Here is a 24,722-nt window from a genome sequence, read left to right as displayed (position 1 = left end):
AGTATTACTTTTAATTACTTGTTGTGACCTTGACAAATGAGTAACAACACATTGCTATGTGCAGGTCTTACCAAACATGATTTTAATAGTCTGTTCATGTAAAATGGGTGCTGTGATGTCCTCAGAAAGTCTGTCTTATGTAGGTTAAACACTGTCCCTGCCATCTCTCCTACTGTGTTACTGAATCACTATCTGGAGCAGACAAGTCCTTTCTCATGATGTAAAGGTGGCTTTACCTATGTTCAAATCCTATGAATCCCAAATTAGTAGGGTATCTACATTATTCAGTTTTAACACTTATATGTAAAATGACACTTATTTAACCAGGACCAATACTTCACTTCTAAACACCTTTACTCACTCATTCCTTGGTCTTGGCAGCAGCACGCCATATGGGTAGTTACGCATGGAGGCAGGAGGAGGGGGAAGAAGGAGGTGTCTCTGTGAGCTGTTTTGTTTTATTTTATCTTTACACATGAAAGCCCCCAAGGCTATAATACAATCAGCCCATCAGCACCCCCACCATTAACAAGGCCAAGGAGCATGACGACTGCCCTTCGTTCCCTCCTGTCCACACACACCTCTCAGTTGTTTTGTGACTTCGTTTCCTCTTCATGGATACCCCTGATTTGGAGAGGAGGGGATGAAGAGAGGAAGATGAGCAAAGCAAAGGAGATGAATGAAAGGACCAGAATTAGAGACTCCTGTTTCCCAAATCTTCACTTCTTAGTGATGCTTTTACATTTAGAGACTTAAACATGAAAGGAATGATTAATGGAATGATTTTAAATGCCACCACTAATTACTTGGAGATTTACCAAGAAGAGAACAACTCATAAATAGCTTTGTAAAAGAGAAATTGCCCATGCAAACAACTCAACCAAATATTTCTATAAACCTGAAGAATGAAAGTAAAATTAGGTGAATGTTCAATGTTCGCTGGAGCTAGCATACCCGCTTTAAATAAGGCAAATTTGTAAGTATAGCTCAATTTTTTTTTTCCAGAATAGGTTAGTTTATTCTGATCTTTTATAAATGAACACATGGCAGTCACACTGATATTATGTACTTATTGCACATATCAGTAGAGTTTTCTTTTTTCATGTCATAAAATACTAAGACAGTGAGTAAATCTACCAGAAATTTGGTTTTTCAATTTTCTGATACTTGGATCTGAAATTTGAGGCTATTGTGAATAGTAGTATATCATGAATATTCTTTTAAAACCTGATTCTAAAATTAGGACTAAGGAATGAATAAATGAGGTTCATTTTTATTAAAACAATCAATTGTATAGCTCAATTTTTATATGCCATTTATATACCTCCTGATAGCTACCTTTCCATATAATTAATATCTATAATTTGTTTATACCCACTTTGTAGATACCTTTAAAAGAGGAAGAAAATAGACCAAAAACAATCAGGTTTGGTGGTTAAATTCCAGTCTTGGTTCTGTCATCAACTCTCTATGTGGCCCATGTAGGCCTCTCCTGCGGTCTGCTTTTTACTTGAAAAAGGTCAGGCGGGGATGTGAATATAAGCTTGAACTATCATAGCACCATTCTCATATTTCACAGATGAGGAAATGGAGGCCCAGAGTCACCAAGGTTACAGAAGTAGCCTGAAGGTTTTCAAACTGATATAATAGGAAAACTATTTTTCAATATCATTTTGTTTGAAAGCCTTATATATGAATACTTAAAAATAGAATTACTGTAGGTGAAGCTAGGTTTGGTGACCTGGCAAACCTTGCCTCCCCAGTCATACCTGCAGAGCCCTTAAGAGTAGGGTTCTACAGTCAACAAATCACTGTGCTAGACAAGCTCTTTCTGGTTTCCTCTACTGCTAAAATTCTGTTTTCTGCAGCACAATTTTGTGATTTTTAAATATTCATATAAGTTTGGTATTGATTCTTTGATTTTAGAATTTATTACCGATTATGTGAGTTGAACTAGATGCTAAATTCTCCAGTTATAATGCTTTTCCCGAAAGACAAACTATTCCTCCGCATTAAGATGAAGTTTCTAGAAGTATATTCAAACAAAAAGTCAAGGCATTCATCTTGATTAGTGATTTATAGCTTTGGATACTAATTGTGCCAATTAAACACAACAACAAATACTTATGGAACACCACTCTATGGGCAAGGCACTGTGCTAGACACCCTGAGGGCACTAAGCTGAGTAGGTTCTGAGAGTTTATAATCAAAGGGGAAAAGGCTTGGATACAACAAAAAGGAGAGGGAGATACACATTATGATAAAGGTACAAAGGAAAAATGTGTGGAAATAAGGAATAGAAGCCTTGACCTGTAACTGGAGGCTTCTGAGAGGGAGCACTTAACTAGAACTTAAGGGATAAACTGAAATTCTGATTTAAAAGCATAAAAACTAGACAACTTGAGAGAACAAGGTGAACGAGGGCTGGAATGGTATGTCTGCAAGGCAGCAAACTTAGGAGGGTGGTTTGGAAGATGAGAAAAAGTAGGTCAGAACTTCTTTTCAATCTTTGAGGGAGAGGTGGGGTCTAAATAAAAACTTAGATTTTATAGGCAAATGTAGAGCCAACTAGGATTTCTGAGCTGTTAAGTCACATGACTTGGACTTGATTGCTCTTTCAGGAAGGTATCTCCATTAGGCAGGTAAAAGGTGCACGGAAGACTGGAGAATGAAGTAGGAGACTGCTGTAGTCAAGGACCAGAGCAATATCCTTCACAGCAATATCCTTCCCAAGCTCTTCCCTCTCAGTTCACTCTTAAAAAAAAATAGCATCCCTTAATGCCTTCTACTCTTTGCCCTTGTTTTTCCTTTATACTCCTCTATTCCCATGGGTTCAACCAGTGTTTATGCTAATGGCTTCCAAATCCATACTCTGAACCCAGATCCCAAATTTTCTTCAAAATGGCTTGGTAATTGTTAGTTTTCAGCAAATCTTGTAAACACAGCAAATCTCTCCTGAGTCCCATAGGTGTCTGAAAGATATCTGCAATTGGCTGTTGCACAGGCAGTGCAAACTTCACATGTCTCAGACTGAAGTTCTCACATGCTGAGATATTCAAATTAGAAACCTAGATGTCTCCTTTTCATTCACATGGATTTAGTCACCATATCCTAGTTTCTCATTATGTTTAGCTTGGCTTACTGCACCAGCCCCTTCTGGTCTTCCTCCAGTACATATTTTTCTAGTCTTTTCTGGGCTCCCAGGAAGAGCTTTTACAACCAATTTGCTTCATGCTTTAAATCCTTCAATGGCTCAATGGCTCCCTATTAACGTTTAGGATAAAATCTAGCTCCTTAGCATACCATAAAAGGATCTTCTTGATCCTGTCCACTTGTTCAGGTTCAGCTCTTTCTGTTTTTAACATTACATTCTAAGCTCCAGACATGATTAAATATTTGTGGTGGTCCAAGTATACCATATCTTAGTATTCAGTCTGTCTGGAATGCTTTTCTGCCCATGAAACTCAATTTAGAAATCAGCTCCTCTGGAAAACCATTTCTTACCATATTAACCTTGGGTCAGGGGCCATTTCTATCTGTTCTCCTACACATTTCCAGTAGAACTCTATCAAAATGCTTATATTATTATGCTGCAAACCTCCCTGATATTTGACTATGTGGCCACTGTTTCAAGACAGAACTCCTTAAAGGTGAAGGTAGATGATGATTTCATTACCATATTGAAGTACAGAAAATATATCAGGTTTTTAAAAACAGATTTGGTTTTGGGCATATTAGATCAGATATTCCAGAAAGATATCTATGTTAAAATTCTTAGTAGGTAGCTAGAAATACACTTGGGAAATTCAGAACAGGAGCCAGGTTGCAGATGTAGTGTTTGATAGATCTGAAATACTCAAGTACTTTTTGAAACTGTGAGGGTATAAGGGATAATCCAGAAAATAATAGAGAAAAATTAAAAACAAAAAAAATTGCAACAACTATCTTGGTGAAGGCTCTTGTCTTATAGTGGCAGGCAAAGCCAGAGAATGAGAGAGAAACAGGAGAAATGCAATGTTACAACAATTAAGGAAAGAGAGAATAAGAGAAACAATGGTGTTAATGACCTGGAAAGTTGGGGTGTGGAGTGATCTTTACATGGTCTGAAACTGCTGGATTTGGTCCCTCCCTCCATCCTGCCCTTCATCCCTTGTTCCTTTCCCTGTGACCAGCTGGTTTTCCAGTTTCTTCAATGAGCACTTATGGCCACTTTAGGGCTTTTGCAAATGTTGTTTCTAATGCCTCAAATATATCCTCCCACCTGCCTAGTTCCTCTTATAAAAACTAATCCATCCATTTCTCACCACATGGCCTCATAGTTTCCTTTCACTGTCTTTACTGCTTATATTAGTTTTGTGACTTACTCATTAATGACGGTTACTCTCACTCATTAGACTGTAAGTTCGGTAAGTGGAGGGACTATTTCTATTTCATTCACCATTACAACACAGGGCCTGGAAAAACAGTAGGCATGTTTTTAACACAAAATACACGTTAAATGAATAAATAATGAAGATGCCAAAAGGGTGAAGGAGTTTGGATGGGAATCACTGATTGAGTGAGGGCTATAAAAATGCGGGAGGGGGAAATGACCAAAAAATGTAAGGAAGGGCACCTCTTTCTTTGAAATCTGAACTCAGATGGAGGAAGAAGGTGAAATTTCGGAACTACAGAGTAAGTAGGGATGAGAAGTTGAGGGAATTAATGATGGATGACTTCTCTTTGAAATAAAGCATGGAGACAGAGTCAACTTGGCGTACAAATTTTAGGAGCTTGAGAAACATGGACATTTTGACCAGGCATTATAATGGGGTAGTGATTCATTCAGGAAGAACAAAAAAGATGATCAAGACTATGAGCCTTATTAAGGCTGAGAATAAAAAATATGACACAGAAATAATGAATACAGTTATGTGATACTCATTAGCAATGATAAAATTCTAGAGTAGAAGTGAGGAAATGTACTACTGGTTTACCCCCTGGCCTGGGGATTGGTCTAGACAAGTATGCAAGTCATACACTCCAAGTGCTATGGATGTGTCAGGCATTAAACTGCTAAATAATTGCTGCTTCCATACATTTATTTCCTGGTGGTCTAAGTGACCTGGTTTGGGGAGAGTAAAAACTGTAGATAACCATGAAGGCAGAAAACAGAATGCCACTCTGGTGTCTCTTTAAATTTCTACAAACTAAAGAATCAGTTGGGTCATCCAGTTCATCTTTTGTGACTGAACTATTCCCAGTGATGGGAGGTGAAGAAGGGAAACTGGAGAGACTGAAGGAGACCTGACAGTTTTACAAAGTCCATTGTAACCCTCTGTCCACTGCAGAACACCTGCTTATGTGCAACACCATCACTGTTCATGTCCCCAACAGGGGTCAGGTCTGACTTAAGATTAATAAACACCTCAGCACAGCTGCTCCTGTTTATTTACCTGACCCCTTATTCATTCAACAAACATTTACTGAATACCTGCATTGCACCAGATGCTAGGAATTAATATTGAACAAGACACAGACCCTAAGTTCAAGAAACCCAAAGAGAAAGAAAGGATTAGAAGAAAGCAATCATATGCACGAGCCACACCAGAAGTAGCAGGTTACACTTTTTCTTTTGACACAAGTTCCTTTGCCTGACCTTTTCCTTCATCTTTATTATGATGACTTTATTTGTAATCCTCAAATCAATACTTGTACTTTCACAGTCACCTGAATACGTGCAAATGTGCAGTGCTGAAAAATTTTTGAGCTGCCTAACGCACACATTTGCAGCTGAGGTAGGAACATCAGAAACTTCTAATGCTTTGGCATGTTTTTAATATCCTGACTTACTGTTTCAGCTCTCATACTGTAAACAAGTATCCTTTTTGTGATCTTCTTAGTGCCATGTTTTTCAATTTTTATATTTTTGTTGGTGATCTTGCAATTTAAAATGGTTCCTAAGCATAGTGCTTAAGTGCTGTCTAGTGTGACTCAGTGCAAGAAGGCTGCAATGTATGTCATCAATAAAATATGTATGTTAAGCTTTGTTCAGGCACAAGTTATACCACTACTGCTGGATATGAGTTCAATTTTTATGATTCAATGATATAAAATAAAATATCTTTAAACAGAAACACATAAAACAAGGTTATGTATCAACTGGTTGATAAAAATGTTGTAACCAGAGGCTCACAGGAATGTAACCCTGTATTTCAACCTTAGAAGCATTAGTTTAGTATTTGCTAATTCAGTGTTCATGGTGAATTTATAGAACAGAAATACTATGAAAAACAAGAATTTTCTGCATGTTTTTCAGTGTGGTTTCTGTGCATGACCAAATTACTGTTTAACTGTTCTTCGTTGCTACCTTCTCTAATCTTATTTCTGATAGATCTATGAAGATTTTAGGTGCTCTGTCCTAATCAAATCATAATTATTTATTGAAAACACCCTATATGTAAAGTGGGAACTTGTGGGGAAGATGAATTTTGGAGTTGACCCCCACTGGTTTCATGCAGCCATGTGTAATGGCTTACAGACTGCTCTTCAGTCAGGTCAACTGGAAGTTTATGTCTAGAGATCAAGGGGCTTGAATAGACATGTTATTCCTCTAAGGAGGCTGGAAGAGCATTCTCTAGCAAAATTCCATAACTCTTGGGACTAGAAAGGAGGCTTTCAGAATTATAAAGGAGTACCTCCGAGAGATGAGCATGTTTAGAGGGTAGAGTGTGGGCACTGGTATTTTAATACAAGTGGCCAAGGTAATTCTGATGTCTACCAGTTTGAGGACTACTTTTAATCTGGCACATATCAAATTGGCAATTTGTGGGGGTAAGAGAGCTCAGGAATAATTCTTGATTTGTGGTCTGAAGCTTAGTAAACATAGCTTAGCATCCAATAAGCCTGAATTGTTGTGACCCCTATGGTCTCCCCCATCCCTTGTTTTCTTTCCTTCCTCTGGTTTGAATCTTGGTTCTTACCAAACCTACCCATCAAGGATTTCAATTTGTCTCCCAAAAAACAATATTAAACAGACACAGTGACTGCGAGGCTCATCATTTAGTGACGGCAAGTTTATGTATAAACAACTTGGCACTGAGGTGGCAGGTGATAAATGCAGTAAGAGCCAAACAACATGATATGACACTAAGGGAGAAAAAGTGATTCCTCTAATCAAGGGGAGGTTCTGCCAGTCTGCAGCCTGATCTAAGTGAAGCGGACCTTACTCTGTATTATCTCAGTATGTGTACATGGCATATAAGTTAAACAAAATTTTTGGTCAAGTTGCTTTTAAATTTCCTCTTCTTCTTTAACAGGTTTATAATGTATAAATTTATCAGCTGTAACAGCCTAAATGTTATACATGGTACTTGTGGTTATTACAGAAGTTGTGACAAAAAAATGTGACCGTGATTATAAGATAGTTCTCATGGAAAAATTCAATTTGAAATATAATTTAGACCTATAGTTGCCAGGGAGTTTAAGGAAAGGGCAGTAAGTAGCTTTCACATTCTTGGCTCATGCATGTTTCTCTCTAGTAATCCTGAGCATGACACTGCTTTTTAGTGAGTGACTGCAGGTTGGCATGACCTGGGCAGAAAGCATTTTTCTCTTAAAGGGGATGTCAGCCTTTGGAAGTCTGTCAAACATTCTATCTCCTTTGTATAAGATGGTTGCTGCTTAAACATACCCACAGTAATGGGGAAGAAGAAATAGAGGTAAAAAGAAAAAGATTCACTTAGTACAAAAAAGTTCAGTAAAAGCAATAAAACAATATCTGTACTTACATATGTTGAAAGAGATCTTTTATTGTATGCATGGTTTGTATGGATAAAAGAGACATTTAAATAAAAAAAGATTCTTCCCTTTTTACATCAACTAATGGAGAGCCATGTTAAAATTTGAGACCATTATAACCACATTACGGGGACTGCCAAGAACATTGCATACAGTTAATTTTCCATGGTTTATGGAAAGATTAACTTACAGTTACTTCTCAAGCAAAGTAAATAAATGCTAGTCATTAGACAATTTCACTAAGAGAGATTTTATTGTACTCATCACACTGAGCCTCACACAGCTGGATGTACCTTTATGTGAGTGAAGCTGTTGTTTTTAAGTAGGGAAATTAATAAATCCAATACCACTACTTACATACTTGCTAATCATGGAAAAATGAAAGTAGTATTTCATTAACAGTGTTAGGCTGGAGAAAGGAAAAACAAGGACATGCAAACATAACAGAGAGATGCCATAGGGGGAGAACAGACCAGACCCCAAAGTCCGTGCTGTATATGAAAAGGGGACAGCTCTCCCTGAATTTCATCCTGATGTGCCAACTAAGACCCGGATGTCAGCCTCCTCCCTCTTGGAAGGAAAAAAAGTTTCTAGTTGTCTATTATGTCACCATTAGCCAATCATACCTCTCCACACCCCCTAAAATAGCTTGCCCACTCCTCCCCCCCAATCCCTTATAAGCCCCCCACCTCCCCAACTGGGTGTGACTTCTCTGGCCTGTGACAAGAAGGCCACAGAACCTCACCCGGGGGTATTTAAATAAATTACCTGGCCCTTTGTTGCCTCTCTTTGCCTGCTTATTCCGGCTAGAATTTATCTTACATTTGGCGCCGAAACCCGGGAGGAGTGTGAGTGCGGGGCCCCGACCGGCCACCGGCGGCCCCGCCCCCTCTTTCCCCGACCCAGGACCTCAGCCTGCTCTCCGTTGTGTGGACTATTTTCCGGTGAGTCCCCCAGTTTCCCCTGGTCTGCTTCCCTTCCTAACTCCGTTTCACCTAGTATGTCCGAAATCGTAGCTACGTCCAGGTCTTGGGTATTCAGCCCATCCGTTGTGAGTATCCGGGATACTCGCCCCTGGCCCTGCAGTGGGGGAGACGTCCCTCACCCAGGCTCCCAGCCCGTCTCCCCTGACTTGGTGCGCTTGGGACGCTGGGCGCTCCTCTCAGCGGGACTTTTTTTGGGAAGTGGTCGCAGACGTGAGGAACCAGCCCATGAAAGCAGAGGCTCAGACCCCGCTGCGGTGTCTCATTTCTAATCTGGATACTCTGTATTTGTCCTGGGAAGTTCACAAATGGAAGTTAGTCTTCCTTTGCTCTGAGGCCGGGCCTCAGTATCCCTTGGACAACCAATCTCAGTGGCCCCCTGAGGGAACTTTTGATTTTAGCCTCCTCACCGACTTAACTAATTATTGCCACCGGAGCAGAAAGTAGAATGAAATCCCGTATGTGCAGGCTTTTTGGACTTGGCACTCCCATCAAGACCTTTATGTTAAGTGTTCTATAACTCAGGTTCTCCTAGCCTGATCTCCAGTTAAAGTTTGTCAGCCTCTTACTCTGCTCAGTCCTTCCTTTTCAGATCCACCAGAAAACCTCAGTCACCCACCTCCCTCAGCTCGCAATCCCCTCCCCCTCTCTCCACCACCATCTTTAAGTCCTTTGTCTTCACACGTGTCGCCTCCATCTTAAAGTCCTGCATTCTCAACCATGCCGCTGTCCTGCTCTCCTCTTCCGGTGGCTGCACCACCCCCTCCCCCTCTCTTTCCGCCTTCACCACCCTCTTCCCCCACCAGAACACGCCCCTCCCACCCTCTAGTTCCAGAAGGCACAGACAAAAAGCTGAGAAGAGAGAGGGCAATTGGATATCTGACTCAAGTCTTTGTATCGGTTTGTCTATCTGTGTATATGTTTTTATGAAAAAAGTGTTGCTGACTGTAGTCGTTGTATCTCAGTTTGTACGTTTGTGTGTCTAGGTGTATAGATGAAAAATATTTTATTTAAAAACAAGCGCTTGTGAGGATTGGGCATTCTGGAACTTCCAGAGAATCTAGTAAAAAATGTTAAGCATTAATGCTAATTTGAGTTTAGCTGAGGCTGGCATGTCCTTGTTGTTATCAGCTGCCTAAGTTTACCTAAGGTCATTTAAGTCAATGTTATCTGCTAAATCTTTTAAGAATAAAATGCTTAAAGGCTTGGCTTTGTCTAACATTCAGTAAAAGTTTTGTAAGTAATCTAGCATAGTTGCTAAAAATAAGTAAACAAGCCTAGCAAATAAATATCTTAATAATAATACTGTATTAATGTATAACATTATATATATATGCAAACAGCCTGAGAATTTTTGTAGTAACCAAAATTCTTAAAGTTTGCTAAGTTATATAGACATATTTTGTGCCTAATAAGAAATTGTGCTATAAAGCACATTTCCAAAAATGATAATATACATTCATAAATGTATCAATCTGAAGAATGCTAGTGTAATAGTTTACAGTAGCCTATTTTTCAGTGTTCACTGAAGGTTAAAGTAATAGTTTAAAGTTCTAATCAAAACTACTTAAAGTAGTAAGAAAAACATTTCTGCATGCTAAAAAATACTCTTGATAAGATAAAGTAACTTTGTTCTAAAGTACAGGTGTTTATTTAGAAAGAGAGATCTAAATGTAAAAAGAAAGTTGTAAAGAGTTTGTAGAAGAATTTAATATGGTCATGCTATATAAAATTAAAGCAAATGAGTCTCAGTATCAAGTACACAGCAAAATTAGAATTTTGTTTTCAGTTAAAAAGACAAAGTTTTCTTAACTCTTAGTCTGCTCTTAATATTGAAAGATTGCAGAAAGTTCTTCTAATTGTTTTATCAAAGCAGTTTCTTATGCTTAAAGTCTCAGTGAGTTCTCGGAGTCTTTAAGAAAATGAGATCTTAATATTAAAAGGACTAAAAGCTAAACTTTGATAACAACTGTGTAACCTTCTTTATTTGCCTTTGAAGTACTTTGTTGTCATTCTAGTTAATTAGATAAGTGTTGCTTCATAGCAACCTATGGTCCTATTTAAGCAAGTGCCTTAAAACTTTTAACAACTTCCCAAAATCAAATTCAAAAAAGTTATTTTGCCTCTAGTTAACTCTGATATTTTCCAGAGAGCCCCTGGAACATGTCAGAAAACCTTTTTCTCATTGGAGAAACTATTTGGCTAATTTGGCTTATTTATCTGATATATAATTACCTGCTTAATTGCCTGGAGGGCTCTGTCAAAAGGAATGATGCTAAACTTTGTTACAGAATGTTTTGTGTTACAGAAATATCCAAATTTCTTTATAACAACTGTCTTACAGTAAGCTCTCATCAGATCTTTAACCATTGTCATTTGTAAATCTTCTGTCATCTATACTCACTGTTTTATTACTCCTAAACTAGTAAAAAACTAGATTTCAGCAGAACAGGTATTAGTTACATAAGATTAAGTAAACTAAGGAAGATGATTTTGGTGGCTTTTTGTTTCAAATGTTGTTGATAAAGTGTTTTAAGCTTTTTCTCTTAAGCTGACAACAGTTTAGTAAATGACTGCCTTTATAAGCAGAATTGAAACTATCTTTCTCTCTACCTGATTCCTCCAGAATTTAAAAACTTCAGTGACTATTTTTATATTTCATGGCAGTATGTTTATTTGCATAAGTTCAATAAGAACCTGCTTTCCTTGTAAGAGGACCAATTAAAAACACTGGTTGTACTACCAAGGCTTTGACTGGAATGTCATACCTGAGAGACATGTGTGTAAGCTCAGATATGAAAAGCTTTAAGGAACTAAGGTTGACTTTATAGAGCCAACAAAGCCCCTTGGAAGAACTGGCCTGGTACCTTGCTTACAGGGTTCCCGGCAGCCTTACCAGGTGAGTAAGGAAGGTCATTTCCTGGCAGGTGCAGGAACCTCACGATGTCTTAACCTTGAGAAGAGAGGAATTCACCCAAATCTACAAGTACCGCAGGCAAAACCTGAGGGCAAGTCTTACTTGGCTTTCTGGCCTAGAGAGGCCTTTAAAAATTCAATCTGAAATTCCTTACAAAAAGTTCCAGCAAAGCATATTTAAAAGAGCCTATGTAATCAATTGCTCTTCTTGCTGCACTTATGCAAATAATCAAACCAACTGTTAATTATTTTCTTAATCTGGCTACTTCTAATAAGAATAAGGGTGATTTTGGAGAAAAGTATTGTTTCAAGAATGCAGTCTTATCTATGCTGAATCCTAATGCTGGTCATTGAGATGTGAACTTGATCCAGAATTCCAGTCCCCCATAATAGCCTGGCTAATGCCCTTACTGGGCCCCTTAATAACAGTTTGTGGTTTACTCTTAGTTGCCCCTTGTGTACTCAGGTTCCTCCAACAGCAGCTAACCCAGATGACCCGGGTCACCACCAACCAGATGTTACTTCACCATTACGCACCTCTTCCCACTGAACCCCCTCCTTTGGCCTAATACCAGCCTCAAACCCCCACGACGTCCCTTGTCAGCCAGAAGTAGCCAGATTGAGTCGTCGCCCATTATGACCAAAAGGCTGGAATGTTAGGCTGGAGAAAGGAAAAACAAGGACATGCAAACATAACAGAGAGATGCCATAGGGGGAGAACAGACCAGACCCCAAAGTCCATGCCATATATGGAAAGGGGACAGCTCTCCCTGAATTCCATCCTGATGTGCCAACTAAGACCCGGATGTCAGCCTCCTCCCTCTTGGAAGGAAAAAAAGTTTCTAGTTGTCTATTATGTCACCATTAGCCAATCATACCTCTCCACACCCCCTAAAATAGCTTGCCCACTCCTCCCCCCCAATCCCTTATAAGCCCCCCACCTCCCCAACTGGGTGTGACTTCTCTGGCCTGTGACAAGAAGGCCACAGAACCTCACCCGGGGGTATTTAAATGAATTACCTGGCCCTTTGTTGCCTCTCTTTGTCTGCTTATTTCAGCTAGAATTTATCTTACAAACAGGATCTTAAAACAGGACTTTTAAGTTAAGGAAAAACACATTTGAATACTAATGTAAATATATATAAAATATTACATATGCAATGTATATATGTGGATATAATATATATGTACATATTTACCACACAATACTGTATATTTTTTCCTATTAAAATAAAGCAGTAGTTCTCACCTGGGGGTGGAGCAGAGCATGTGGTGATTCTGAGCCCCAGGGGAAACTTGGCAATGTTTGGAAGGTATTTTTTGGTTGTCACAACTGGAGGGGGTTAGCGCATCTAGTGGACAGAGGCCAGAGATGCTACTGAGTGTCCTACAACGCACAACATACTGCCTCAAAACTGAGAATTCTAGTCCTGAACACCAGCAGAGCCAGAGCTGAGAAACCCTGGAGTGCTTAACAAGCCAAGAGGATGGCAGAGTTAGGGTGTCAGAGACCTTCCAAAGAAAGGACATGCTGACTGCCAAGTCAGAAGGCAGGGTGACTTATAATAAGCAATCCTGTCATTATCTAAAGGGTAATTTATGACTAGGAATGATTAGTGGGAAGTTCTGCCAATAACATCTTTCACATTTTAAATCTGTAATAGATTATTAGAGGCATGTTACTGGTATTTAGGTCAACCTAAGAAAATATCATCATGGAGAAAAATCATCAAACAACCCTTAAAGTCAAAAAGAGAGTATTGAGCTAAGTGGAACTTTGGTTTGACCCAGTACAACATCACTTATTTTATACTTTTATGTATACTCATTATTCATAGATTAAAAACCATATTCACATTTTCAAAGTCATGAAGGAATGTCCCACAAATATTTATCAATGGTTTATTGGAACGATTGTGAAATATTTACTGAGAATTTATATTACTGTCTGAACTGTGTTTTCCTGGAAGATCTATATAAGAAAATGAGATGTGATAGAGGCTGGGCTCAGAGACTCAGAGTGGTTGCTAAATTGGAAAACAATTCTACCTGTATATTATTTTGTGTAAATTTCAAGTAATAGGAGTTAGGAAGAGGAAGTGACACATTCTCCAACCTAGTTTTGGAATGGAGACTACAGGGGGATTCTTTTGCAGCCTCTTCATTTCAGAATCATGGGCAATGATCTAGGTACTGCTCTTGGGCTCGATAAACTGAGAAGACCAACAGTCTGGGGCTCAGTCTGTTGATGGTAAGAGGGTCCTGGAAACATGGAGGGGGATTGCCCACGGCAACAAGAAACACAGCTACTGTGGGGAAGAGAAAGCAGGGGCTCAAGTACACATGGCAAATACAATGGGCTGAGGCAAGGGTGTATCAGGAGAATTAGTAGCAAAACTGGACATCAGATCTTTAAAAAGTCAGACCTTACGGGTTCCTTCCAGGGTAAAAGATATTCTGGAAGTTTTTAGAGTTCTTCCAGTACATTACTTAGGGACTTCATTGTTGGGAGTGGAATCTGTGAGTGGGAAGTGATTCATGCTAGCTGTGGTATTACATCATCAAGCTCCCACTCACTTTCTTTCTGGGATATGTTATCCTATAGATTAAGAGATGTTTTTCAAAAGTAAATAGCATTTTTTAAAATTAATGTTTTTTTGTCAAAATATTTCTAAGTTATGGAAAAAAGAAATACATATCAGTGCTGTCTGCATTGACTTCATGAGACACATCACCATACCCCAATAACCACTGTCTGTTATAAACCTGTAGTATTCAACACACTAATAAAATCATATTATTCCTATGGTTAAGAATAATTCAGATGCAATCTTGGTACAAGGACTAGTAAATAGAAAATTTTTCTATATGAAGTAGTTTTTGAAAGTAGTAATTTATAGCACAGTTAATCTAGGCTTTAATAAATTGCCTACTCTTAGAATTAAAATTGGTAGAAGAAAAAAATCAGAATATTATATGAAAATTAGATATTTTGTACACTAAGACAGACACACCCATTGAAGGCTTTTTTTTTTTTTTTTTTGCCTACTGTTTTACTGAGAGGTTGACAGATTTACCAATGTAAAAGTTAGTAAAATTTCGCATGCGTGTGTGGCTGGAAGAGGAACTACCACTGAGCTATCTGATGTTTTGAGTTCTCTGTTCTTGTTTTGGACTAGATGAGAAAATAGCTGTTCTTGAATATAACTGGAGTATGCATTTTGGTTTAGGAGCCAGCTCTTTTGAAGTAACCTGTCCTGTTCTCTCTGACTATGTGCTAAGTAAAATACTGAAAATTTAAAACACTCTTTGCATATAAAGAGATGAGTGATAATGGATATTTTTGTAATTTTCTTGGAATAGCAAAGCTAATACCTATTATCCATTTAATGAGTTTTTAGGGAAAGACATAAGCAAAAACATCACAGTAATTTTTCCACATTCAAGCAGAAATAATCTAACATTCCTGTTCATAATCACTACTGGCACTTAGGAAAAATATACTTGGTTGTGTCAATGTTGAAACATTTACGGAAGGTAGAAAGTACTTTTTCTGGGGGGGGGTTTACTTTGGGTTTCACTTTTTAGAAATAAAACAAATAAATAAAAGCAAGCATTTTCAGAAATAAAAAAACTGGGCATTTGAAGAATTAAAAAAAGAAAATTGGGCATTTGAATACCCTTGAAGCTGTTAAAAAAGAATTGTCTGTGCTATAAGAAAATATGCTCAATATATACTGATGGAAGAAAAAATTAGAATATTAAGAATGATTCTAGTTTCATCAAAACAAAGAACAGATATGAATTAAAATATGTATATTTACATATGCAGACAATACTTTCAGCAGGACAGGCAAGAAACAGTGAACATGACTATTTGCAGGATAGAGGAGTTTTGTCATTTACACACACTATTTATTGGTTGAATTTTTTAAAATCTATGAGCATATATTACTTTTATAGTACAACTTAAAATAATTACAAATTTAAAAAAAATGAATTTTAACAACTCCCCCACCCCCAAATAAGTGAATGTAGTAAGTTAATGTTTAGGCTAACACAAACAAAAAGCCCAAAGAAAAGGTCCAAAATACAAACACAAATAAACCAAGGTAGTCGGTATTACTTTTTAACGCTTGAGTTTCTTTCCTCTCAGATAGCTCTCCTTCTCTATTATATGCAACTTTATAACACACTAATAAAAATGCTCTGTAATAAGCTTGAGGAAAACATTCTTCTGCTCTCACTTCCCTGTGGTACAGGTAATTTCTGCTTTGTTCAGGGACTCTCTGGCCTATCATGGAGAAAAACAAGCTCCAGCCTCATCTCCTCCTCCTGCCATGAACAGCCAAATGTTGCCATCACCGACTAACATTTCAATGAATCAGATGAAATGTGGGGAGGTACCTGGCACAGTCAGCAACAAACAGGTGTGTTCTACTTGGAAGAATTTGTAAGATCCAGCAGCTGCCAAGCTCATGAAAGGTATAATTTTACTTTTTATTCTACAGCTTAAATAGATATTAAAAAAAAAAACGATTGAGGAGATTTCTCTCCTTTTTTCCTTAAAAAGTAGAAAGAATACAATTCTAAAGACTTTATGTCTTCTAAAGAAGTACAGTTCTTCTAAAGAAGTATAGTTCTTCTAAAGACATGAAGAAAGGTACAATGGAATAAGCGTAACACAGGTACGTAAAAAACCAGCATGACACAAAATGTGGCAGCAGTGCAGGTAACAGCTGTCTGTGTGTGTGTGTGTCTGTTGTGGTGGAGGAAAAAGGGCACTGGCCTGAGAACACAGAGGCCAAGAGTCTAGTGGGAGGATCATTCTGAATGAGCCTCTAGCTTTTCTGGATCTTGATTTCTCATCTGTAAAATGAAGTTGACGAGAATCACCAGGGATGATCTCTAAGGTCCCTTTCATGTCACCAACTCTGATTCTATGTATTTAGGAAACCCTCCCATTCTAGTCACTTATCAGAGACTACTTTTCATCTTTTTATTTTTTTAAACATATCTTACATATGGTAATAAAAATAAAACGCACATGAAATTAAACATCTGATAGAATTTGTAGTAGGTTTAAAGGCAGGATCTTGATAAAATCAAATCATATATATTCTTATAAAGGAAGTGAAGAAATGCAACTATACCAGGTGCTAAGAGCCTAGTTACACATTTTTCAAAAGCTGGTTGTTTACATCATGACTCAGAGTGTACCCAAGGCATTTTGATTACTTGGGAAAACCTTAATGTTTTTCAGGGCCTTCTTTTTGTATAAGCATCAATTATTGTTTATACTTTCTTCCACAGGGAAGTAAAACATTATCTAACTATATATGTGGTACCTTCCTAAGTGGAAAAATATATGTAGGATTCTATTCTAACACAGGGATTCAGATAAAACACAAAAGAAATCCATGCATCTTAAAGTTTAAAGCCCAATTCGAGTCTATCTCGTCCATGAGCACTTTGCTTCTCCCTTGCCCAAGCAGATTCTCATCCTCTGCAATTTTCCTTGCTTTATCTATTTTAAGTTTTTAAATGTTTTGCTTTGTATGCTTGCAAGTTTCTTGAGATCTATGAGTCTGGGCAGTAGTGGAATTGGCACAAAGCAGATCTCATAGATCTCATAGATCAAGCTGGATATGTGAAGAATTCGTCTGCTGGGGTATGAATTTGAAGGTATATTTTAAGCATGGAGATAGGTCTGTGAGAGGAAAAGGAACACAGGATTAAAAAATCAGCTAAGTCTAAATTAAGCCTATGATGCAGTGAGTTTTTCTAAGTACAGGAGTGGCACAGGCAGTGAAAACTGTGGGTCTTAGAAGCAGGTAAGAGGTCTCTAGCTGGAGGACCACAGGTGCTTCAAGAGGAGCAGGGGATAATGCCTTGCCTCATAGAAAACCAGTAAAACACTGACACGTTCTTTACATCCTCTCTGGCTGAGGGAGACTTAGTTCAAGGCTACTGGTCATCACACACAGAGGTGGGGTTAGGGAACACCAGCTTCAAAGGTCAGCAGGATGCACAGTCAGGGGTATCAGTAAGCTACTACAAGTAAAAGTTGTTTCTTTCATAGAGTCTGGCACAGTACTTGACACAGACCACAAATACTATAGTTGTCCCAGTGACTCCCTCTGCCAATGTTATAAATGCTTTCATTGCATCAAGTATCTTTAAGCTGCAGATTTACATTAGCATCTTCCTAAATTCTTAAATCTGGTGCTGAATTCCAAACAATGGGCCATATCACACAATTAGCATTTGCCCATAGTCAAATTCCTTGCCAATCCTTTCTTCTGTGTCCTTTGTAGTCCCCATATTGTCAGAGGCAACCATTTACCCTTGCTGTATTCGTAACTGGCGTTTTACTGAAAAGGCAGTTTTCTTTCAGTTCTTTGCAAACACAAACTGTTCATTCTCACATATAGCCAGCCATGGACTCCAGGCGCCTGGAGTTAACACTGACCTCCTCTCAGCTCTCTGTTGCTGATTTTAGGCTATGACACTTTCAAAGTGTCTCGACACCAGGCTATAACACTGTCTACTTATCTTTGCAGCTGTTACCTTTGGACCTTGTGGTCACTCTAACACAGTGGTTAATGTTGCACATTAAAATCACCTGGAAAGCTTTTGCAATCTACTGCATGCTAAGGTCCCATTCCAGACCAATTAAAACAACCTGTGGGTGTAGGAGCAGGCATCAGTGCTTAGTTTTTAAATTTCTTAGGTGATTTCAATGTGAAGCAAGGTTGAGACATCTGCTCTAATACAAGAACTAAGGACTTCAGCCCCTGATTCATCAGTGTTCCCTTCATCCCAATTCTTACAATCATCTTGGACTTTTAATGTCCAAGAGAACAACCTGTCCAATACCCTGGGTCCTGCCACCTTGGCCAGCTCAGTTCTAGTAACATGTCCTCCAATTTCCCATCAGCTCTTATACACAACTCTATTAATTTATCATAACCTTGAGATGCTTGACATCTGAAATACTAAATAAGCAAAAGATTTATGGACTTAGAGACCATAGCTCCTTTAGTGTGTAACACTATGTGCCCTTCTGGGCATGGGTGGCTTACTGCTACCTTGCAGAGAACCTTGCTTTCTAAGCAGGCCAGTCTTCTGATTCCGCACCCTTTCCCATCTGGCTGATCCTCCATGTGGGCCACTCCAGACACTCTTTCCAATGCTATCAGTCTCTTATCCTCTATCTCATCCACAACTCCAATTATGTATCAAACCAAACCTACCTTCTCCACTGCAATGGCGAATGCTGAGCACTACTGAAGAAAAAAATCCAACTACAAAGAATGTGCCAACTACATTTCTATGGTATCCAAACAGCAGCTTCCAAAACTACTCAGGAATATCTTTATATGTCCTAAATGAGCTCCTGCTCCTACTGTCCTTACAAATATTTTAATGGTCACTATTATTCCTATCTCACTCCTTTGACCCTCAGTGGACTTTCTGTACTGGAGAACATAAAGATATCCTTAATGTTTAGATTAAGGATATCAACCTATCAGCTTATCTGTATCCTCTTTCACATTTACCCATCTCAGGGGTACTGTTCTAAGCTCAGCACTGCTGATATTTTTGGTCAGATAATCCTTTGTTGATAGGGGCTGTTCTGTGCATTTAGGATGATTAGCAACATCTGTGACCGCTGCCCACTAGATGCCAGGAGTACTCCCCTCTTTCCAAATATTTGCAAGAATGTTTCTAGGCCTTGCCAAATGCATCTTGGGAGGCAATGTCACTCTCAGTAGAGAACCACTCCTCCAAGTCAAGATAATCTATCAACCTGTCTTTCTGAGAAAAACCTGCTTCCTTCAAGATCCATCTGTGCTTTCTTCATCTATCTTTAATTTGAACATATTTTTTGGCTTTGTCTCCTTAGTATAAATTTTTATGTGTCACTCCAGTATTTAAAAAGTCATTCCTGGAGCCAGGTCTCCCTCCAGCCAGTGCCTGAGCTATTTTCTTCAAGTGAAGCTATGGGAATGACTTCTGTGAGTTCCTTGCCAAGGAACTGCTGTTGCACTCTTCAATCCTTGTCATAGAATTGACCCCTGATAGTATGTGCTTAGACAACCTAGCCGACTGGCTGTCTCGGACACCAGCGACTGTTCCCTCTGAATCTCTCTCTCCCCTGGCTTCCAGGGCACTTCTTTCTTCTGCTCCTTCCCTTCCACTTCTATTATTCTTTCTTAATCATCTCCTCTTCCTCTGATTACTCCTTAAATACTTCCAAAAGTGTTCAACTGGGATTCTGTCCTTGGCCTTCTTTTCTCAGAATTTTCTGGGTTATCTCCACTACAAGCTTTAGCTCTACTGATATAATAAAATAAATACACTAACTCCTTCCCATTTTATTTTGAAGTGCTCCCTTCCCTCAAATTCCAACCCTGCATTTCTGGCTCTGTAGTGAATGGACCACTATAGACACTACTAATCAAGATATCTAAAACTGAACTCATCACAGCCTATGCTCCACACCATTCCTGTCTGTCTTTCTCCAAATCTTCCTTATTCTTTTATTATTTCTGTGGTATCACTATCCATTTGGTTATATAATAAACCAGGACCCTTAGCACAATCCTAGATTCCAACTTCACTAATCACATTCAACCAATCATAAAATCCTGCCAATTATACCTTATGATGCCTCCCCTCCATCCCCACTAATACAGGCTTTTATATTTTATTTCAAGGATAACTAACTAATATCCCTGTCCCAGGTCTTAGGTATTTATAATCTAACCAACATGCTGTCACTAGAATATTTTTAACATGAAAATTTGTACATGTAATTCCTAGGATTGCCTTCCCTAAGGGATCCCCTTTGTTTGAAGGATACAATCTAGGCATCTTAGCAGAGTACACTAGACTCACCACGGCCCGACTCCTGCTTTCTCTTATCTTTCTCTCCATAGGATCCTGTGCTCCCCAATCATAACCATACCATACCACACCTTACTCAAGTTATTCCCTCTGTTAGAATATTTTTTTCCTAAGATCTTTTACCCAGCACATACTCTTTCATCTTATACGTCTCAGCGTAAGCACAGGGAACTATTCCTGGACTCCCCAGGGTAGATTTGGAGGGTTTCTTCCTGTGTGTTCCCAGTGCATTATGTACATATCTTCATTACAGTTCCTACCATAGTCTGTTGGAACTATCTGCTTGCAGGTATCTCACCCGCCAGTCTAAGCTCCTCAAGGCCTAGAGCCTTGATACTCCATCCTCTTTCAGTGCAGACTAATAGAGTTCTCAGCATGGCACTAAGCACTCAATAAATACAGCCTGAATGACTGAATGATACACGACAGGCTCAAGTGTCAAGACACTCCATCATAACATGGTATTTGTAAAAAGAAAATTATACATATATATTTTATAAATAAATATGTTCATGGATATCATGAAGAAGCAAAGTTATTAAGTCCAAGGTAAGAACTAATGTCATATAGTAAGTTCCACAAGTAATATCCTGAGGGATTTGATAGCACAGGCTAAAATACATTAACAGTTCTCTGAGCGACAGCCTATCCACATTTGTTTTAACCTGAAAACATTTTGAATCACTAGCAAGTAAAAGGAATGCCCTAAGAAGACAGAACATATTTAATTTGTGGCTTCCAAGGACCTTTGGCATAAATGTGTACCCCCCGGTGGGGATATGACAGTGTCAGTTTCACAATCACAGAAACAAGTGTAGGATGGAAATAGAATCGCAAGTTCCACTAGGGCCCTCATTCCACCAAGTCTCTGTGAGTTGAGGGTCTACTTCAATATCTCTGAGCCTCCTCAGTTTCCTTATCTGGAAAATGGCTATAATGATATTTGCCTTATGTATTTCATAATGTTGGTGCCAATACTAAAAGAAATAACAATGTAAATAATGAAGAACATAAGCATGAAAAATAAAATAGTATTTCATCCAGAGAGTGAAAATCAAAGTAGAAATGCAATACATATTCTTGAAACATTTACCTTTTGAAAAGCTGAAAAAGGTTTTTCCATTTTGGTTTTTTCCTTGGGGGTTAAAGGAGGGGATCGCTCCTTTATCTCTGGAGGCAGTCCTTGATACAGTGCTGGAATTAAACAAGGAATTCATGTAATTAAACTGAGGAAAACTGTTCCATGGGGATAAAAACAATGTTGGAGGTGGCAAATATGAAACTAAGAAACTATGATATTCATTTTCTTGGTGTAACAAGCTATCAAGCACTTACGGTCCAGATGATTTATATTACAGTCTTAACACATTAGTTATCAAAAGAACATAATTTGTAAGTGGTTAATTTTGATTAGCATGATTTCAGGAATGTAGAAGGTGCCATTTTCACTTACTACATGGTCATGCAAATGCTTATTTCATTTTATCTCAATAAACATTTACCAGGAAGCTGTTATATGCAAAGTTATCTGCCAGGTACAGCTGGAGGAGATATAAAGATGATCAAGAGACAGTCTTTGCTCTCAAGGAGCTTATAATCTGGTCAGAGTCAGGTATGTTACATGTTACAAGTAACTGTACTATAAAATAGAATGTGACATTAGCTGAAAGAAACACTAACAAAGGCAAATTCTGCTGTGGGGATGGCAAATGCTTAATGGAAAAAGAGGTAGGTGTGTCAAACTCTGAAGAATAGGTAGGATTTTTGCCAGGCAGAGGTGTGGAGAAAGGATTATTTGGGAAAAGGATATGAAACAAATACAGTGCTAGGACTGTTTACAATATTGAATCTATTCAAAGTGTTGAATCTGAGATTCTTATAATCTAAAATTATTATCTACATAATCCCATCAGTCTTCACATGGTGTTGAATCTAAAAGTTATGTGGGAATTTGAAAGGGCTAAGAAGAAACTCTGTTCTGGTTAAATGACTTGGGCAACTCTGAATTGAGAAAAATTGTTAAAATACACCTGATCAAAATTCTAAAATTATGAGGTATATTAATTGGCTTTGTGTATGGGTTGATTTAATTATTGGGTTTATCTCTTAGTGGAAAGGATGTTAGATATGATTGAGGAAAGCTGATCATGTTTTTCTTTCCAGTGGCTTAAGGTACAAAGGGAATAAGTCCTTTATAATAATGGTGTACCAACGTCTTATACTGAGTAGTTCTCTCTGAGGACATGGCTTTCAATTGAGCACTTGGTGGAGATTCTATTCATATATGTACACTCTTTTAGATATTTTGCTTTGCATATCTGGCTTCAGATAAAGATCAAAGACAAATTTTCCTACTATTTTTAGAATGGAATATTATGCTGCTGACAGTCTTTTTTCTACTGTTAAAACTGGGCAGATGAATTTTTTAAAAACTCAGGTAAAAAGTGGGATAAAAAGAAAGGAGACCAACCCCTGATGAGATGAGAATTCAGCCATTATATTTCTTAGGTTTTCTGAGAACTTTTTGTTTGTTCTGGCCTATACAGAGCTTTTTCAATAAGCAATGACTAATCCCAAAAGAAAACATCAATTATTCTGGGATATAATATGGCATTTTGGCAGTCAAAGGATGATTACTACTTGATATGTGGAACTTTCGATTAAAAATGTTTCAATTAATTTATTTTTTATTGAATTAGAGTCAACACATGATATTACATTAATTTCAGGTGTACAACACAGTGATTCAGTATTTATATACATTATGAAATGCTTACCATGACAAGTATAGTTACTATCGATTTCCATAGTTACTACAATATAATTGACTACATTCCCTATGCTGTACTTCTTATCCCTGTGACTTACATATTTTATAAATGGAAATTATTACCTCTTAATCCCTTTCTATTTTGCCTATATCCCAACACCCCTCCACTCCAGCAACCACTAGTTTGTATTTGAGTCAGTTTCTAGGTTTTTGTTTGTTTTGTTTTTAAGACTCCACATGTAAGTGGAATCATATGATATTTATCTTTGACATGTTTCACTTTTTTAGCATAATACCCTCTAGGTCCATCTGACATGTAATTGATTTTTGCATATAGCCACCAACCACCATTGTGGTATGCTTCAGAAGGCTCAATTTGATTATTATGGAAGAAAAACAAATCTTATTGGATTTTTAACGCAAAGTAGATCAAATATTTAAAAGGTTATTTCTACAAACTAAGCAGACTCTAAAGTTTAAGCACCTAATACCATCCTTCTTGGAACTACACAATCTTTTTATGTTGTCAAGTGAAAAAATATTTCAAATGTTTTCACTTGTATCTGGAAGAAACAATGGATTGTAAATGTCCAGTTAAAATTAGAGCTATCCAAAGTGACTGCAATTATGCAGGCAGCTCTTGATTTAAAAACAGAAGCTACCCCTTCTGAACTCTAGTTGTTGATCCTGTGAGAAAGCCATCACCGGAAAGAGGAGGGAAGGAGCTTGGGTATCTGTGATCATCTGTAAGTTAGAAGTGCTGAGTTTATAGAGACGACTAGGAATTAACCTGTCCTAAAATTTCCTCCTCCCACACTGCTGCAAGTTTTCTCCACTATGTATCTTCTTTTAAACATAAAAATAGAGTCAGCTAGAGTTTAAGAGCTGTCAGCTGTTTACTTCTCAGAGGGAAAGAAAACAGTGGCACAGAGAAAATTAAGAATTTTATTATGAGAGAGAAAAGTGGGTAATTTTTGACACACAGCACTTTTGAGGGGAGGAGTGTGCTGAGAGCAGCAGATGAGCTGAGGAAAGGAGGCTTAGCGTCTTAAGACACTGGGTCGGGGAGCCCTGGGTGCAGACAGGGTGGGGGAGGGTGCCAAAGAGAAATACTTTCATCTGGAACCTGGCCCAGCAACCAATATTCATGGAAGAAATTCTTCCTCCTTTCATCTCTTTTGCTCCCAAAATTCAGAACTTAGGTTAGGAGTCAATAGTACCTTTGTTTAGCCATAGTTTGGGTTAAATGAAGTTTCACAGACTAGACTGAACATCAACTATTATTTCTAATAATTACTTCTTTGCAGAAACAAAAGACGTAATAAATGTTTGACACAGGATGTTCTCAAGACTGCCTATAC

At 38.2% G+C, this 24,722-nt stretch overlaps 1 protein-coding gene across 12 annotated transcripts in view; it reads right to left on the bottom strand.

Moving 5' to 3' along the window:
• AHI1 (Abelson helper integration site 1) overlaps window positions 1-24,722 on the bottom strand; it is a 203,759-nt gene that overhangs the window by 21,327 nt on the left and 157,710 nt on the right. For 7 of the 12 annotated variants that reach the window (XR_008992753.1, XR_008992756.1, XM_057489249.1 and 4 more), the window contains one exon: window positions 21,685-21,785. Coding sequence is in view for 5 of the 12 variants with exons in the window: in XM_057489249.1 (XP_057345232.1) it covers window positions 21,685-21,785 (101 nt within the window). In the remaining 7 variants the exon portion in view is untranslated. Of the gene's footprint in view, window positions 1-581; window positions 625-21,684; window positions 21,786-24,722 lie in introns of all 12 variants that reach the window. The other 5 variants (XR_008992752.1, XR_008992750.1, XR_008992751.1 and 2 more) reach the window with 1 other exon arrangement.

Source organism: Manis pentadactyla, chromosome 12, assembly GCF_030020395.1.
Source record: "Manis pentadactyla isolate mManPen7 chromosome 12, mManPen7.hap1, whole genome shotgun sequence".
Taxonomy (NCBI): domain Eukaryota; kingdom Metazoa; phylum Chordata; class Mammalia; order Pholidota; family Manidae; genus Manis; species Manis pentadactyla.
The sequence above is the reverse complement of the archived record's forward strand: the minus strand, read 5'-3'. Positions and strand labels throughout refer to the sequence as shown.